Genomic DNA, 16,732 nt, shown 5'->3' with positions numbered 1-16,732 from the left:
AGACCAGCCTGACCAACACGGAGAAACCTTGTCTTTACTAAAAATACAAAAGCAGCCAGGCATGGTGGCACATGCCTGTAATCCCAGCTACTCTGAAGTCTGAGGCAGGAGAATCGCTTGAACCTGGGAGGTGGAGGTTATGGTGAGCCGAGATCATGCCATTGCACTCCAGCCTGGGCAACAAGAGTGAAACTCTCTCAGAAAAAAAAAAAAAAACAAAAAAAAAAAACACCTTTTCTGACCATACCTATATATGATTCTGGCCACAATTAGAAAAAAATAAGATGTTCGAATTATGAGAGTAAACAAAATAAAAAGAAGAGCTGATCAACTTCAAAAGTAACTTCCTAAACGCTATCCTTCTTCATCCTGCATTAATATTTGTATTTCTCTATATTTGTTTATTTGTACTCTACTTAAACACATTTTTGGGATTGGCGGCATTGTATAAAAGAAAAGCCTTAGGCTTTGGAGCCATGTTACCTTCCACATGGCTTTCAACAAAAATATATAATCTCTCTGAAGCTGTCTCCTCATCTCTAAAATAGGGATGATAATAATACCTACCTTGAAGTACTTTGAAGATTTAGACAAATTACATAATAAAATATCCTAGCATAACATGAAAGGCATGCAATACGTATTGGTCCCCTTATTCTCCAAGAGGTTTTAAAGTTCCGCAAGGGCAGACATCACACATTCATTTTACTCACCTCTGTAAATATTTTTAAATCATTTGACAAATTCCTTTTTAGATGGTTGTATACCACTGGAATTTTTGAGCTATAGGAGAAGTAATGGTAGAACTCACCAAACTGTCATGTCCTCAAAATGTATTCTATCTCATCTTCGAAAAATATCAAGCCTGTTATTTCTCCCATATTTGAACCAATTATTCTGATGGATATTCTGTGGAGCCATATGCCAACGTGGCAATATACAGGTATATATTTGCTTTCTAAATAGTGATAGTAAATTCTAATAGTAATGCTTTTTAATCTAAGAATTGTATTTCTAAGAATTTATGGTAAAGAATAAAAAATACACTCGAAGATTCATGTACAAGTATGTTCAGTGCACACTGTTTATAACAGGAAGGTAAATGGAAATAATAAAAGAATACATTATCTCAGATGCAAAATACAAAGTATAATGACGACATAAAGCCACATTTTATTAATCTATTTAATTAAGTGAGAATTTGCTCAATATAAAGTGAAGAAAACAAGTTACAAAGCTGTATGTAGGTTGGGTGCAGTGGCTCATGCCTGTAACCCCAGCACTTTGGTAGGCGGAGGTGGGCGGATTACCTGAGCTCAGGAGTTCAAGGTCAGCCTGGGCAAAGTGGTAAGACCCATGCCTACTTAAAAAAATATAGCAAAAAATTAGCTGGACATGATGGTGCATGCCTACAGTCCCAGCTACCAGGGAGGGTGAGACACGAGAATTGCTTGAATCTGGAAGGCGGAGGTTGCAGTGAGCTGAGATCACACCACTTAACTCCAGCCTGGGTGACAGAGAGAGACTCTGTCTTTAAAAAAAGCAAGCAAACAAACAAACAAACAAAAAACTATATATAGATCTCTTGTAAAAAAAACAAAAGTGCATATGTTACAACAAAAGTTAACAGTTGTGTTCTTTGATTGGTGCGATTACTAGTGATTTTAGGTTTATTGTTTAGAACTTTCTATATCTTCTAAAATTTTGTATATTTATAATTAGAAAAACATCAATGACTTATGCCCACTTAATTTTAATAAGGTATTTAAGATTAAAATTTAATATAGGCCAAGTATGGTGGTTCACACTTGTAATCCCAGCACTTTGGGAGGCCAAGGTGGGTGCACAGCTGGAGCCCAGGAGTTTGAGATAAGCCTGGACAACATAGCAAGACCCATCTCTACAAAAAAAATTTTTTTTAAATTAGCTGGGCATGGTGGCACATGCCTGTGGTCCCAGCTGTTTGGGAGGCTGAGGTGGGAGGATCTCTTGAGCCCAAGAGGTCAAGGCTGCAGTGAGCTAAGATCACACCTCTGCACTCCACCCTGGGTGACAAGTGAGACCCTGTCTCAAAAAAAAAAAAAAAAAATTAACATGAAGAGAAAAACCAACCTTAAATACACTATCTTTACATAGCATGTTTATTGTAGCATTTTGTTTCACTTCACCGAGAAAACAGCTGAAGATAAAAGTTAGGCTTCTAAATACATACTGAATCCTTGAAAGGTAGCTTTATGAAGTAGAAAACGCAGTTTTGAAACCCAGGTACGTGGCCCGGAGCAAGTTAGGAGGCAGAAGGATAGGGGCTGGAGGCAGGGAACCTAGGGCCCATTCATACTGACTGGGTATCAGATGCTACTCCGATTTCAACGCCCCTTTTGTCTGCGTGGCAGTTGAAAAAAATCAAAGTACCTCTTATTGGTCTCTCCCACAACCAGTCACACTGCTTGCTCTTCATTCTGATTGGTCCCCTCCTGCAACCAATCAGACTGGTTGTGGGCCAATGGGAACCCTCTAGAGGGTATTTAAACCTCAGAATATTCTGTAACCGATGCTCCTGAGCAGCTTGCACTAGGCAGTGCTCAGCCCCCGGAGTGTGCTTTTATTTAAAATAAATCTCTGCTTTCGCTTGCCTTGCCTTTGTGCGTTTTGTCCAATTCTTTGTTCAAAACGCTAAGAACCCAGACAGCTACCCTCAACCAGTAACAGTTACCTGCTGGGCCTGCTTCCTCATCTCTAAAACGGGGCTGTCACCCCAAATCAGACGGTGTGGTAAGATTTCCACAATTGTTGAAAGAGCCTGACACATAGTAGGAACCCAAAGTCTATATATACAAAGACTTAACATTCATGAAACAATAGGCAAGCTAAAGGAGAAATCCACTGAAGTTTAGGGTGAATACATTCTAATAACTTGTTTGGTTAAAAACTACACTGAAAATCACTGTCTTGTCAGTGTTCAACATTTATGTGAACAATATTTAACGTCTACTGAGCCTTTGCAAGGCCAAGCCCTGTTTTACAACCAAGCTGAGGTGGTCCCGTTTTTGAAGCTGCATTCCTCCCCAGGAAACAATGGCCCTCGGGGTTTCAGACACTGCTCAACACCAGCCGCGCCTGATAGAGGCGAGACTCTTCAAGCCTTACCCACTGCTCCACAGTGCCTCAACACCAAACATGTCACCCTCAATTCCAAACCCATCTCTTCAGGGCCGCAAAAAAGCCGTACTTCCCAAAGGGCGAGTTCTCCAAAAACTGCATTTACCATTTCAGATCCGAGTGAGTTGAACTCACTCGGATTACGGGAAAAACTAGTGAAATTCAGATAGCACCATTAACATCGAAAGTTTTAATCCGTGATAGCAGAAATACTGCTTAACGCCCTTGGGTAATTTCAAATGCACATAAGAAGGCCGTGGGGGTATCTGCTGGAGAGGAAAAAGAAAGGTGAGCAAACTTAATCAATTATGGCTTTCAAATTTTAGTTAAGGGAGGAAACAGCAAGTTTCCACTTGTCGTAATTACAGGCATCACTATCATTGCATCATTATTCTAGCACTAATGAAAGACCTCAAGAACATATCGAGCAGCAGTAAAGGTGCTGAGAAATGACAGTGTGGTCACGTCAACTTGCCCAAGGTTACATCCGGGGAGTCAGGGTTCAAACCAGGTCTGTCTGGCTCTAGAACAATTGTTCTCTGCTACCTCCAAATCCTGTGTATGTGTTTTCACTCAACTATTTTGTCGTTTATAGATCTGAATTGGAAGCTGTTCAGTACCCTGAACTTAGCAACTAACTGATATAAAGGTATCCCTTATAGAAGGAAATCTCAAACTAATTCTTTATTCCTTTCAGGAAGAAGAGTCTTAAGAATATGCATTATAAAACATGTTTCGATAAAGTTACTTAAAAAAAAAGAAGAAAAGGAAGGAAGGAAGGTGGGAGGTGGGGGAGGGCATGACGCCCTATCCTAGATGCAACCTGGCATCGTTTGAGAGAAATTCTGTCCCCTACTCCCTTCGGTGCGATTCGCGGTCCTAATCTAGTCTGGCTGCCCCCCCACCCCCGATTCCTTTAAAAGGGGTTGAAATGGATGTTGCATTAAAGAAAAACCTCTGGCGGAAAGGGCCTGCGGCAGAGGCGCCCCCAAATCATGGAACCTGCTGGAAGAGTGAGAAAGGAACTCTGGGACTCCGAACTTACTCTCACGGGTGTAAAAAGACAACGTAAATCCCCATGAGCCAAGCTGGGGAGAAGTCACATCAGTCCGCTCTAAAGGGCACACAGCCTCCCCCCGACCGTCCCTAGGGGAGGGGCAGCACATTTAGAAACACCGGCCGGCCTCTAGTCCTTGACTGCCTCGCGGCGACCCTCAGAGCGGGTCTGCCAAGGCCAAGCGCCTCGGGCAAGGCGCAAACCTACACCACCGCTGGTTGCCAGGAGATACTGCCCAGCCACCTCCTCCAATCAGCACGCATCTCTTTGCGTCCAATCACAGGAGCCGGAAGGACCGTGGTGGGAGGTGAAAGGTCATACTCCTGTTTGGCGGCCATTTCTCTTGAAGCTCGGCGGTTCGGGACTTGGCGGTATCTGCTGTAGTCACGAGGGACGAGCGGCGGCCTGGTTGGCAGCGAGTAGCCTGCAGCATTCGCCCGTGGTTACGATGGTAAGGAGAAAGAGAATGGCGGGAGAAGCTGGGAGAAAGAGGAGGGAGACCAGTCTCGCGGGGCCTGATGGTTGCTTCGCGCGTTTCTCATTCATCCGCGTGAGGCGCCGTGCACCGAGTCGCCAGCTCCTTTCACTCTGCTCTTGGGGTTTCTGAGGCGCGTGTTCCTCCCGTTGCCTTTTTTTTTTCTTAGGAGTGCCCGTGCTGCCTCCTCTTTGTTTGAATCCGAGCCTGGGGTATTTTTGGTTGGGGCTTCAGGGTCGGCGTAAAACTGAGAGTTTGCACTTCTCATTTACCACTCTCCAAAATTCACTGTAATTCCATGAAAGTAGCGATACAGCCCTGTTAACTCAGTCGGGTGGGGAAGACAGACGTTAGTCAAAAAACAACAAATATGCAATTGCAAATAACAAGTGCTAAGAAGCATGTAGACCGGAGGCTGTGAGGTTGCACGTTAGACATTAGAAGCTTAGTCAGAGATGGCCTCCCTAGGAGGTGGAATTTAACCAGAGACCTAAGTGTCCTGAAATACCACCCTTTAAAGAGCAGGAGGAGTGTGCCGAGCACAGGGAATAGTAGCGTTTAAGATCTGCAGCCGGAAAGAGAGCTTGGTCAGTTGGAGAAATTGACAGAAAGGTACAGCCACTTGCAAGAATAGTGGCTTCTCTTTCAGTTAGAAGCCATTGAATCATTTTAAGCAGACATATGACATAATTTGATGTGCACTTTGAAAACTAATAGTTGGCGTGGTGGATAATAAATTGGAGAATGTAAACTGGAGGCCCATTAGATTATTGGAGTAACACCATGCCAAGATCACTCCCAATATGCTTATCTTAGTTTAGTAGCCAAGTTTCTTAGTTCTGTTCTTTTTTGACTGGTGAGTGAGCAGATGAGGGCCCAAAAATGTCTGAATTCACTGGAGATGCTAATGGTTTGTTGAATAAACAAACATTAAGTGATTGCTGTAAAGTCAGATAGGACCTAGCCCTACCTTCCACAGTTAAAGACTGTCAAGCATGATCTGCCCTCTGCTTCCTTCTGCAGTCTTACATTAGGGGCTTTGACTGACAATCTGAATTGTTTGTATGTCCCCAAAATCATCTTGATCTTGTTCTCTTCGTAAGTTGCTACCCTTGCCTGGAACAGCATTTCCTCCCTACCTCCACCCCCCACCCCCTGGAAATAAACTCTTATCCTTTAAAACTGAGGTATTACTTAAGGCAACCTTTCCTTTTTTTCTGTAGATTGCTTTGGTACCCTTGTGCCTAGCGTATCTCCTCTTACTACACTGCAGTATGCAATATAATTGTTTGTATGTCAGGAACTCCCCTCCTCATCTCCAGCTTCTTGACAGGGACTGTTATTAGTTTGTTTATTTTTAAGAGACAAAGTGTTGCTCTTACCCAGGCTGGAGGGCAGTGGCTTGATCATAGCTCACTGCAGCCTTGAACTCCTGGGTTCAAGCAGTCCCCCCACCTTATCCTCCCTAGTAGCTGGGATTACAAGTGTGTACCATCACACCTGACTATTTAGGTTGGTGGGGGGGGGCGGGTCTCCCTATGTTGCCTGGGCTGGTCTTGAACTCCTGGCTTCAGGTGATTTCCTTGCCTTGGCCTTCCAGAGTGCTGGAATGACAGACAGGTGCCTGGCCCACATTTTTTTTTTTTTTTAGTGCCTTTATTTTTGTTTCTTTCACGCTCAGAACAGTGAGTGATGTAGGTAGTTAAGTGTATCTTAAGTGAATAGTGAGTATTTTGTTTTGATGGGTTAAAGGTGAAACTGGCTAACGGGATATTTAAATTTCCCTGGTACTCATCTTCAACAAATAAAAGTGAAAATTATGTTTTCTTCATTTGCACACCAGAAAATATTGGTGATTTGGCAGAAGGGATTTGGTGGTGGGAGGAAAAATAATTAATTGGATTCTTTTTTGTTCTTTATGCAGAGTTTACCCCTCAATCCAAAACCTTTCCTCAATGGACTAACAGGAAAGCCAGTCATGGTGAAACTTAAGTGGGGAATGGAGTACAAGGGCTACCTGGTATCTGTAGATGGCTACATGAACATGCAGGTAAGCTGTAAAGGTCATAACATTGCATTGATTTTGCTTCACCTTATTCCTCAAAGGTTTAGTCTGACTAAATTGACAAATATATGGCAGAATTCAAAAATAAAGTCAAGGCCAGAGAGGATGCTGTGATATACTAGGTACAAGACATGGGCTTAAACTGGAATTCAGCCACAGATTTTATTCCTAGGAGTTAAAGTAAGAAGAGCTCAGACATTTGATTCATGATAATACCATAAGGGAAACACACTACTTTGCTGGAGAAAACAAAACTTTTCCCATCATTTAGCCCTGAAAGAAAGTTTTCAAGTGAAATTTTTTAGTCTTTTAATGAATGCTAAAGGTACAACACCAAAGCTATTGAGGAAGTTCATTCCTTCAAGGGAAAGACAGATCTGCCAAAGGAATTGAACTGACTGTATGTCTGTTAAACGAGTTTCTGTAAATGATTCAGCCATGAGTTTTGGTGGGGATTTTTGTAATTAATTTTCTCTTTATTGTGGTAAAACATACATTAAGATTTTGCCATTCTAACCATTTTTAAATGTGTAATTCAGTGGCGTTAAGTACCTTCACATTGTTCTGCAACCATCACCACTATCCATTTCCAGAACTTTTGTCATCCCAAAGTGAAATTTTTTGCCCATTAAACATTAATTTTCCATTCCTTTCTCTACCTAACTAACCCCTGGTAACCACTATTCTACATGTTTATGAATTGAACTGTGCATGATACCTCATCTAAGTGGAATCGTATATTTATCCTTTTGTGTCTGGCTTGTTTCATTTAGCTTAGTGTTTTATTCAAGATTCATCCATGTTGCAGCATGTGTCAGAATTTCATTACTTTTTTAATTGAATGATATTTCATTGTATGGATATACCACCTTCTGTTCTATTTGCCTCTTGGTGGACGCTGGGTTGCTTCCCTCTTTGGACTGTAGTAAATAATGCTGCTGTGAAGATGATTGTACAAATATCTGTTTGAGTCCCTGCTTTCAGCTCTTTGGAGTATATACCCAGAAGTGGAATTACTGGATTACTGGTAATTCTATGTTTAATTTTTTAAGGAGGCCAAGCATGGTGGCTCATGCCTATAATTCCAGCACTTTGGGAGGCGGAGGTGGTGCATTGCTTGAGCCCAGGAGTTTGAAATCAGCCAGGGCAACATAGCGAAACTGCATCTCTCCAAAAAAATACAAAAATTAGGTAGGCATGGTGGTGTGCTCACCTGTATTCCTAGCTACTCAGGAGGCTGAGATGGGAGGATCACCTGAGCCTGGGGAGGCTGAAGCTGTAGTGAGCCGTGATCACACCACTGCACTCTAGCCTGGATGACAAAATAAGACCCTGTCTCAAAACAATTTTTTTTTCTGTCACACTATTTTCCACAGCAGCTACGTGGTTTTACATACCCACCAGCAACACACAAGGGTTCCAGTTTCTCCACATCCTCACCAACCCGTGTAATTTTCTATGGGTGTTTATAAAATAGTTAACCTAATGGGTGTGAAGTGGTATCTTACTGTGGATTGGATTTGCATTTTCCTAATGACTAATGATGAGCATCTTTTCATGTGTTTATTGGCCATTTGTTTATCTTTGGAGAAATGCCTGTTTATGTCTTTTGCACATTTAAAAAATTAGTTGTTTGGGTTTTTTGTTGTTTTTTAATAGTAGTAGTTTCCAGCCAGGTTTTTAAAGGCTATCGAGACAGTTGGTCAATCCAATCATGAATCCTAGGATTCCCTACTTGAAAGAAGAGTAGTAAAAGGAGTACATAAGTAGGCAGAGAGCTATGAAGATTTTCCTTAACTTAAGCATTTACCACCTAAGCACAGGACACTAAGGTCCCCAAAGCATAGTTTGGGTTTGGAAAATTCCCTAAAACAGGAATCATTTACCAAGACCATAGAAAAATCTGGGATGTAAGTGAATTGTGCTGAAAATATTCTGGAATTAGTGGTGATAGTTGCACAGCTTTTTGAATTTACTAAAAACCACTGAATTGTACACTTTAAAAGATTGGATTTTATGCTATGGAAATTAACATCTCAATAATAAAAATTACCACTTAATATTTGTTTTAGAATCAATATAGCTTGCTAGTGAGCCTGCTAGAGTTACAAAATGTCTGGGTAATCAACCACTTTGAGTAGTCAACCATATTGATACCAGCATTTGAATTTGTTCACTTAGCAAATTTTTTTTTTTTTTTTTTGAGACGGAGTTTTCACTCTTGTTACCCAGGCTGGAGTGCAATGGCGCGATCTTGGCTCACCGCAACCTCCGCCTCCTGGGTTCAGGCAATTCTGCCTCAGCCTCCTGAGTAGCTGGGATTACAGGCACGCGCCACCATGCCCAGCTAATTTTTGTATTTTTAGTAGAGACAGGGTTTCACCATGTTGACCAGGATGGTCTCGATCTCTTAACCTCGTGATCCACCCGCCTCGGCCTCCCAAAGTGCTGGGATTACAGGCTTGAGCCACCGCGCCCGGCCTTAGCAAATATTTATTGACTCCCATTATGTGACTGGCACTATGAATATAGCATTGAACAAAGCAAAGTCCCTGCCCTCCAGAGTTTATGTTTTAGTAGTGGGAGGTGGTAATATAATGTGATAACAGGTATGATAGATGCCATCCATGAAGAAAAAGGGGATAGACAGTATGTGCAATATTATATAGGATAACCTCTCTGAGGAAACAAATTCTGGAGGATACCAGAATTAGTGTACAACTCAGGCGGAGTGTCTGGGGAAAAGCATCCCAGTTTGAGGGAACAGCAAGTACAAAGGCCCTGTGGCGGAAGCATGCTGGGTATGTTCAAGGCATAGCAAGAAGGCCAGAGCAGACTGAGTTAAGGGAAGAATGATAGAAAGTTAGGCTGGAATGGTGGACTTAGAAAGCCTGTTGAGTGATGGTGAAGACTGAATTTAATACATGATAGAAAGTATTTGGAGCATTATTGTTTAGAAACCAGTTAAATGTTGTAATTACCTTTTACAGAAAATTAATTGCTCTTAATATTATTTCTTTTTTTTTTTTTTTTTTTTTTTTTTGAGACGGAGTTTCACTCTTGTTACCCAGGCTGAAGTGCAATGGCGCGATCTCGGCTCACCGCAACCTCTGCCTCCTGGGTTCAGGCAATTCTCCTGCCTCAGCCTCCTGAGTAGCTGAGATTACAGGCACGTGCCACCATGCCCAGCTAATTTTTAGTATTTTTAGTAGAGACGGGGTTTCACCGTGTTGACCAGGATGGTCTCGATCTCTTGACCTCGTGATCCACACGCCTCGGCCTCCCAAAGTGCTGGGATTACAGGCTTGAGCCACCGCGCCCGGCTAATATTATTTCTTACAGCTGTTACATACAAACTGTCTCAACAGCTTCATATATTTCAGACAAAACTGTATCATCCGGATAATGTAGATTACTTTTTGTTTTCTGTAAGAGGGAGTGACATCAGTAGTGTTCATTAGCATGTTTTTCATGCTTTATGTTACATCCTAATTTAATCCTTATTGTTAAGCCCTACTTTTCTTTTCCTTTTCCACATGCTTAGTTGTGAAGGAAACCTCCCTCCCCCTTTGCTCCTCTTAGTGCCGTCTCTGAGTCCCAGGTGGTATTGATTGTGATTTTTTTTTTAATTACAAGTAAAGCTTATTACCTATATGTGTAGAAGGAAAGCTAAACATTTTGGTATAAAATTAGAAATAATAGAGTTCAACAAAATTAACTGTAAAGGTCAAACTTAACTATTTAACTTTCTCTTAAGAACTTCTTTTCCCCTGTTTATTAGTACAAAATTTAAAAAAGATTCTTATTCATTGGCCAGATGTGGTGGCTCATATCTATAATCCCAGTACTTTGGGAGGCCAAGGCGGGAGGATCACTTGAGGGCAGATGTTCCAGACCAGCTTGGGCAGTATAGCAAAATTGTTTTGAAGTAGCCAGGCTCGGTGGCACATGCTCTTGGTCCTAGCTACTCAGGAGGTTGACATGGGAGGAGCCTAGGAGTTCGAGGTTTTGGTCAGCTATGATTGTGCTACTGCACTCCAGCCTGGGCAACAGAGTGAGACCCTGTTTCTTAAAAGGCAAGAAAAGAAGAAAATTCTTACTCAATTATCTGCTTTGGATGTTGACTAACATAAAAGTATTTGGCATCGTAGCCATAGCTTTTGGACACCCATTTGGACACCTCAGTATGATTTATAATGTTTGACTCTCAGAAGACTTAACATTTGGTGCTTTAGAATGAATTTTCAGAAAACGTTTTAATCACAATTTATTCATAAACTAGAGACTGCCTGCTTCCACACAGTTTTGATATCTGAAATATTACATAACCTGGGAGATTCAGAAACTTATGTTGAAACAAGCTTTATTATATATTTGTTCTACATCCATGAATGTTAATTTTACTGAAGGTTTATATGAAACCAAAAGTCCTACAGTAGTAATAGAAAGCTCATCTTCTGTTTATTAATTATAGATACATTTGAGTTGTTGGTATAGAAAGGTCTCAGTTAATAAGTTCTCTCACCAATATTAGCTGTATTGTAATATTTTCCTCTTGTGTGATTATACTCATAGTATTTCTTTTTATTGAAAGCTTGCAAATACAGAAGAATACATAGATGGAGCATTGTCTGGACATCTGGGTGAAGTTTTAATAAGGTAAAAAACAGCAGTGGTATATGTAAGGAGTTACTGGTGAGCATTAGGAATACCTGTTTTAGCCGGGCGCGGTGGCTCAAGCCTGTAATCCCAGCACTTTGGGAGGCCGAGGCGGGTGGATTACGAGGTCAAGAGATCGAGACCATCCTGGTGAACATGGTGAAACCCCGTCTCTACTAAAAATACAAAAAAATAGCTGGGCATGGTGGCACGTGCCTGTAATCCCAACTACTCAGGAGGCTGAGGCAGGAGAATTGCCTGAACCCAGGAGGCGGAGGTTGCGGTGAGCCGAGATCGCGCCATTGCACTCCAGCCTGGGTAACAAGAGCGAAACTCCGTCTCAAAAAAAAAAAAAAAAAAGGAATACCTGTTTTAAATATATTAATGCCTCAATTTTGGAGTTAACTTATTTTTTTAAAAATCACTATTAACTTATAATACTTTACAATTAGACTTCAGAAGTCTCTGAAATTGTTAAACTTGTCAAAGTTAAGTTTTAAAATGTTTTAGAACTGGCCAAAAGATTTTTCTAGTGTTGATGTTAAAGTTTCTGGCTCTTAGCTATAACCTTTTTCAGTGGCCTTCGTTGGGGGCACTTAGTTTTGAATTTTAGTTGAGTCTGACTGTTTGTAAGAATTTTTGTTATATTCATTTTCTGTACTAGCTTCAAAGCTCCAAATTCTGATAATTATTTTCCTTGGAAAATTATAAAGATGTCATTTTATAAAACCATATGGTGGAAAATCAGTGCCATGTGCATTTCAACATATCTATGTAAAACGTTTTTTCAAAACAAATATAAATTTTTTTAAGACAAGAATATTATAAATACAGCATTCAGTATTTTCATAATAAAAATATAGTAATTCAGATCATACACGGTTTCTGGTTGGAACAACAAAATGGACTTTTTCTATTTACAGGTGTAATAATGTCCTTTATATCAGAGGTGTGGAAGAAGAGGAAGAAGATGGGGAAATGAGAGAATAGCATATTTTGTGGGAGATTTTTTTTTTTCCCTGACCCCAGCCCCCGGGATTTTTTTTTTATATATATATTTCTAGACAATAAAGATTTGTTTGCTCTTCAACTTGACTTGTGAACTATTTGTATTCAGATATTTACAAGCAAAGCTCAAATGCTGAACCAACTGGGAAAGATTACTCACAAAACTAATGCTTTAAAAGTCACCGAATTTTATTTAAGTTGCTTTTCTTTTGTAAGCTTGATAGTCTTGTTTTTTTTCCTATAAGGCATAGTTATGTATATGCTTTAGATGTTTTTATGAAGGTGAATTTCAGACCTTTTCTTGTAAAATTATATATTACCTGAGACCTTTTAAATGTAACATTTTCTTTTAAAGTTATTTTTGAGCCACTTTTAACACGTATAAAATTAAACATGTTTTTGGTATTAATAATATACTGTCTTATTTTACTTAGTAAAATTACATGTTACTTCTGTGTCAGTATAAGCTAAATGCACATATTGTAGCTAAAATTGAAACATCTAAAAATTAAAATGATTGTGCAGACAAGGCACAACAGAAATTGGGAACTGACATTTAGGCTGAAGGCACATGGTTTGTTTACTAAGGAGAAAAAAGTTCTCTCAACAAAATGTAATATGAAATAAAAACCAGTCTCGGCCGGGCACGGTGGCTCAAGCCTGTAATCCCAGCACTTTGGGAGGCCGAGGCGGGTGGATCACGAGGTCGAGAGATCGAGACTATCCTGGTCAACAAGGTGAAACCACGTCTCTACTAAAAATACAAAAAAAATTAGCTGGGCATGGTGGTGTGTGCCTGTAATCCCAGCTACTCAGGAGGCTGAGGCAGGAGAATTGCCTGAACCCAGGAGGCGGAGGTTGCAGTGAGCCGAGATCGCGCCATTGCACTCCAGCCTGGGTAACAAGAGCGAAACTCCGTCTCAGAAAAAAAAAAAAAAAAAAAAAAAACAGTCTCACAGATGTTCTGATACTATAACCTCGAGGTTAAGTTTTAAGCCCCTCAAAACCCTTCAGATATTTTAGGGTTGAACATTGTTAAAATGTATATTCCATAGTAATAACAGTATGCTATGAACTTCCCTACAGATGGGTTGAGAAAATACATCATTTAAATAATCATGTTGTAAGAGAACGGCCATTATTATACTTCAGTGGTCATTTACCATACAGTTTTATCAATAAACTATTTCTTATGTGTATCCCCAAGTGGGACAACTCAAAGTGTAGATAAAAATGTTTAGCTATATGGAATAATACTTATGATATGAATACTTGAAGGCTTCAGCAAAAGAAAATAACTCATTTCTAATCCTATGGCCCTTAGAATAAGGGCCTATCTTTCTCAAATTGATTAAGCCTGGTACATGGGGCAGAATATTGCCATTAGTGAAAGCCAAAATTTACAAAGTATACCTAAGACATTCTGGTAATAAAATGTGTTACTGCTTTTATTCAAGTAAAAAAATATTCATCCTCTTGTGATTTTGTTTTTATCTCACTGACTAAAGGTAGCTGTTCTTTGTTACCAGATGGAGGTTTTGAATGATACACAAGTCGTCTTCCCAACTGAAACAAAAGAAGAACAAAATACTTATGAGCATAGCCGTTTTCTTTTGAAGTTTGTGAAATGCCAATAGTAACTTGATTTTTATAAGGAATAATATCATTTGAAATATTAACTAATCACAGTTAAAAGGGACTCATAACCTAACAGGTGTCTAACATGCTAGGCAAAGTTGAATAGCAAATTGGACACCGATAAGTATGCCAAAGGAACAGCAGTTAGGTTTTATTGGGAAGTGGGAAAACTTAGGCAAAGTCATCAAATAGTATATGGTTCAAATGTGGTCAACTTAGAAAAGCGCCATGTTGAAGGCCACCATTTTATTTCTCAGTAAGTGCCATAGCCAGTTTTTCCTCCATGGTTGGAAGAGATAGCTTTCTCCTGTTGAGCACCTGACTGGCATTTAGAAATCATGTTAAATAAAAAGTTCAGAAAACCATGTATCATCTTCTTGAACACTGGTTGGCTTCTGGAGGTGTTACCAACAGAAGAGGCTTTGGGAAATCCCTAGTTCATACCTATTCATTCTCTCTGGGGCATATACTCAAGTATATTACTACTTATTTTTCTTTTACTTTTGGGATTCTCTCCCCTGCTTTTTGTTTCTGTTTTGCTTTTATAGCTGAATTTGTATAAATTAAATGTGTAAGTGGGGAAACTACCATAATTCTATGAGATTTGATGGGACCTTGCCACTGTGTTCAAAAGGCACTATTGACATTTTAGGACAATTCTCATGTGAGATTGTCCCCTGCATTGCAGGCGCAAGGGAAGCTAAATAACAATGGCAGTATTCTCCATCACTATAACAACAAAAATGTCTTTGGAGGACTAGAATCTCTGAATTCCTTTTGCATAACAGAATTTTTAACTCAGAGATCTTTGGTAACATTCGTTATTAATATTGTTTGAGAAAATTTCCAGTGATGAAGTATCCTAACTGGGTCAGCTTCTATCAGAGGTCTTTGTGTGTTGATTTGTCAGATAACCATGTTTTCCCCAGTTTTTTTCATTTTTAGTTTTTACGCACATTTTTATAATCTGTTAATTCACTATACATCAAGTATCCATAATGTGCCCGGTATTAGGGATACAAATGTCATAAAACCCATGGTCTAAAAGGAAAGGTGAATATATTAAAAAATAATTTCAATTTGGTGGGTTTACTAAATAGTGCATGTGGCAGGGTGGTGAATGGGTTAATTCTTGGGAGGAGAGGACAGGTGAGGAAAGTCTTCATGGAAAGAACTGAACTAGATAAATGCACTTTTTAAGATGAAGTATTTATTTCAATAAAATATTTTGAAGTAATCACTTTTTTGGCATGGCACCTATTAACCATTTCCATACTTCAGAAATTTTTTTAAGTTTTTACCTCAAGAAGTTGGTTGTAAGGCACACAGTGCATTCGTTATGTGTTAGCTATTACTGTGGTAAGAGTCAGTGTCCACAATAGCTTTACAGATAACTTTTGTCTTTCTGGAATATATTTCAGACCCTATCCCAGAGAAGGGAAAGAGTGGCATATAGAAACAGGAGGCGCTCCTTACCCCTGTGCAGAAGTGATGGACCCCATTTACGTGACCACCTAATCCTAAACTTCTGATTGGACAGGTAGTCTTGCAAAATAAAGAACTTTGGCTTCTGGTCCTGATTCTGCTGTTAAGTCGGAAGTGATTCTGGGTAAATCGTTTTAACTCCAACTGTCAATCTCATCATCTTTACATTGTGGGGATTATTTACAGCCCCACAGTTACATGCGATTCTCTGAGTTCACTACCTCCAGAACATTGCTGAGTGGAAGAAGCCAAGTTCCTAGCTATCATTAGTAAGAAAAAGAATATGTACATAAATACAAACTTGTGCATGTGTATTTCCAGAGCGATGTAAATGAACCTGTTAATAGTGGTTGCCTCCAGAAAGGGAAACTGAGGGAAGAGTGACTTTTCACTGAATACTCTTGTATCTTTTGAACCTTGAACCATATGCTATTATAATCTATTCCCAAAAAAAAAAAAAAAAAACTAAAAAAAAATACATATATCTGATTTCAATGAACCTAGGGCTATGAAAAAAAGGAAAGAGGCTTTTACTAAAAAGCAGGTCTGAGAACTATAGAGCCACTAATTTGAATTATTCTAAAAAGTAACAAGGAACCAGAGAGAGACTAATTGAAGCTGTGAGCAAGAAAGATTATCTTTCTGAAGTTCAACCTGAATGAGTTAAATGAATAAGGTATTTTTGTACCAAAGAGGTGCTCACATATTGATGTGGCTGGATCTATTAATAGCAAAACAAACCTTTTTCTTTGGTTGTGCTACTGCTTTTTCCAGAGCAGCTTTTAGCCTTTCCTCTTGGTGTCTTTGTTTTTCTCTCATTTTCTCATCACGAAACCTGTCACAAGAAGGGTGAAACATTCTTGTAACTCTAAATTACATTAAGAAAAGGACATTGCTATTTGATAATGAGCTATGTAAATGGAAGAACTCCGTTAAAGTTAAATGAAAAGGACACTTCATCTTTACTCATAAAAATGGCTTTTGAATATTCAGGTAAATCTCGACAACAAATACTATTTTGAAATGGGGAGAAATTTCATCATTTTGGAAGACATAAAATATACCCAGATCTTGGTCTAACTTTTTTTTCTTTCCGAGACAGTCTCACTCTGTGCTGGAGTGCAGTGGCACAGTCTCAGCTCACTGTAGCCTCTACCTCCCGAGTTCAAGCAATTATCCTGCCTCA

General features: G+C 39.6%; 2 protein-coding genes across 2 annotated transcripts in view; one reads left to right on the top strand and one right to left on the bottom strand.

Moving 5' to 3' along the window:
• Positions 1-4,518: 4,518 nt before the first annotated feature.
• SNRPF (small nuclear ribonucleoprotein polypeptide F) lies at positions 4,519-12,510 on the top strand. Its single transcript, XM_010340177.2, has 4 exons — positions 4,519-4,667; positions 6,616-6,741; positions 11,351-11,415; positions 12,339-12,510. The coding sequence occupies exons 1-4, from the start codon at positions 4,665-4,667 to the stop codon at positions 12,403-12,405; spliced, it is 261 nt and encodes an 86-aa protein (XP_010338479.1). The 5' UTR covers positions 4,519-4,664; the 3' UTR covers positions 12,406-12,510.
• Positions 12,511-13,847: 1,337 nt separating this feature from the next.
• Positions 13,848-16,732, bottom strand: part of CCDC38 (coiled-coil domain containing 38) — a 58,153-nt gene continuing 55,268 nt past the window's right edge. The window contains exons 16-17 of the mRNA XM_003929585.2: positions 16,288-16,381; positions 13,848-13,989 (exon numbers count right to left, since the gene is read on the bottom strand). Of these exons, the coding sequence (XP_003929634.1) occupies positions 13,876-13,989; positions 16,288-16,381 (208 nt within the window). The 3' untranslated portion in view covers positions 13,848-13,875. The remainder of the gene's footprint in view (positions 13,990-16,287; positions 16,382-16,732) is intronic.

This window comes from Saimiri boliviensis, chromosome 7 (assembly GCF_048565385.1).
Source record: "Saimiri boliviensis isolate mSaiBol1 chromosome 7, mSaiBol1.pri, whole genome shotgun sequence".
Taxonomy (NCBI): Eukaryota; Metazoa; Chordata; class Mammalia; order Primates; family Cebidae; genus Saimiri; species Saimiri boliviensis.
This window is presented reverse-complemented; position numbering and strand designations above follow the sequence as displayed.